Raw genomic sequence first — 2,083 nt, forward strand, 5'->3', positions numbered from 1 at the left:
CGCCGGTGCCGCCTCAGCGGCCCCCACCCCCTACCTCGGGGCCCAGCATGGCAGCGGGGTCCGTGATGGTCAGCATGACCTCGTTCACCAGCTCCATGGGGATGTCTCCCATGACGCGGATCCGCTTGGCATCTTCCAGCGTCAGGCTCTCGGGCAGCTTCCGCTTCTCCCCTGCGGGGAGCGGAGCCGAGCGGCACGTCCAGCACCAGGAGGGACCCAGGAGGGTCCCGGCTCCCCCGGCACGGGCCTCACGTTGGCACTACCTGGGAGGGGCTCCGGGGTGCTGCTGTCCATGCTCGCGGCAGAGCTGCTGTTGCTGAGCTTCTTGCTGAAGAGCGGAGTGGTGGGCACCGCGACGGCGCTGACTGCAGCTGGGAGAGACCAACGATGCCCACGACTACCATGAAGCAGCTCATCATGCTGCGGCACCTCAGCCATCTCCACCGGCCAAGGCTCACCCATGCCTCGGTCGTTCATCCCACAGCCCCCAAGCCAGGGGGGCCCGCACCCCAAGATACCTGGGCGAGACACCAGCTGAGCCCCTTCCGCGGCCGGCACGGTGAAATCGGCCTCCCAGATGGGAGAGTTCTCACCATAGATCTCCTCCTCCAGCATGGACAGGAACCTGGCGGGGAGCAGCACGTCAGCCACGCTCCGTGCGCAGCGCCTCAAGGGAGGAGAGCCTCCCCAGCGGCCCCACACCAGGCACCTACTTGGGGAAGTGGGTGAGGATCAGTGTCCGCTTCTCAGGCACCAGCTTGTCCTTCTCCACCCGGAACTTCTCCAGCAGCTGCCGGCGGGTGACCGTGAAGATGGACTTGAGGAGGCTGCGCCCAAAGACGTGGGTGGTCTCGTAGCGGGGAAGGCTGTCGCAGCTCTGCGGCACGTGGCAGTAGCACAACCACCTAGCAGATAAGAAGATGCTCCAGTGACAGGGCTGGGGCTGGAGACCCCAGAGCATCCGCGTGCCTCCTGGGAATACCCTGCGGGAAGCAGGGACGAGGAGAGCAGGCACCCAGGGGGTCATGGCTCACGTTGTTTGGAAGCGCTCTCCTCACGGACCAACCACCTGGGAGAGCTGGGGAGAGGCACAGACCCTGGGAGTCGGGGGTCAGCCCACGCAGGGGTGGCCGGAGCGGGCAGACCCCCAGGCTGGCTGGCTCAGACCCCTCCCACCCTCACCTCGTGTAGTTGACCTTGTAGGTGGCCACGTCGTCGTTCTGCGATCGCTGCCGGAACTGCGACGGCGTCTCCAGCTTCCAGTAGTTGAGGCAGAGCAGGAACATCTTGGAGAGCTCGTACATGGTCTGGCGCTCCTTGGGCGGCAAGTGGCTGAACTTGTACTGGACGAAGTTCAGGACTCCCTGGAAAGAGGACAGGGCAGTGGAGGGGCACTGGGTGCTGCAGACCCTTCAGTGCTGCCCCCCAAAAAGGGAGGGGACCACGGAAGAGCAGCAAAACACAGGACACGTCATCAGTGCAACACATGAGCCTGCAGAGGCCTCACCTGCTCAATGTTTGGTTTCTCGAAGGGGGGGCTCCCCAGGGACCCCTCGACCACCGGCTGGCTCATCTGCAGGATGCACTTCCGCAGGAGCTGCCGAGACACCGTCGGACATGGTCACTGGGGTGGCTGCAGCTCAGCACAGCACAAGCAGGGAAGCAGCAGAGCCTGCTGCAGGGCTGCACCACTTTACAGCCAGGAAGGTGCCAGGGTCTCCCTGGGAGCACGGACGCTTCCTCCCTGTAAACCTCCCTCCCAGGGAGGCCGGGAAAGCAGCTGCTCCCAAGTCCGGGTCAGAGACTCCGGTCTCGGGCTGGGTGACAGGAGAGCCTGTGGCCAGACCACTGCTTGCAGCAGAGGACAAGCAGCAGGAGAGCAGCTCCAGCTCACCAGCAAAGCCAAGCCCCGGCGTGAGACGTGCCCAGCCCCAGACGCACCTTGAACAGGTAGAAATACACTTGCTTGGTGTCCGTGTCCTCCTCCTTGTGCACAGACATGAAGAGGTTTTCCACGTCCACCACCATGCCCAGCAGGCGGTTGATCTCCTCCTCCGAGACGTTCTCCAGGTGGGACACGTGG

At 64.4% G+C, this 2,083-nt stretch overlaps 1 protein-coding gene across 1 annotated transcript; it reads right to left on the minus strand.

Annotated features, from left to right (window-relative positions):
- Nucleotides 1-34: 34 nt before the first annotated feature.
- On the minus strand, nt 35-2,079 carry LOC103774063 (histone acetyltransferase KAT2A-like; the record flags this gene model as incomplete). Its single annotated transcript, XM_008941445.1, has 7 exons — nt 35-171; nt 264-371; nt 519-625; nt 714-905; nt 1,183-1,364; nt 1,508-1,597; nt 1,942-2,079. Coding segments are annotated over 7 exons (954 nt in total), but the record flags the coding sequence as incomplete, so codon positions are not given.
- Nucleotides 2,080-2,083: the final 4 nt, after the last annotated feature.

The sequence above is a fragment of the Merops nubicus genome, unplaced genomic scaffold, assembly GCF_000691845.1.
Source record: "Merops nubicus isolate BGI_N331 unplaced genomic scaffold, ASM69184v1 scaffold30265, whole genome shotgun sequence".
Taxonomy (NCBI): Eukaryota; Metazoa; Chordata; class Aves; order Coraciiformes; family Meropidae; genus Merops; species Merops nubicus.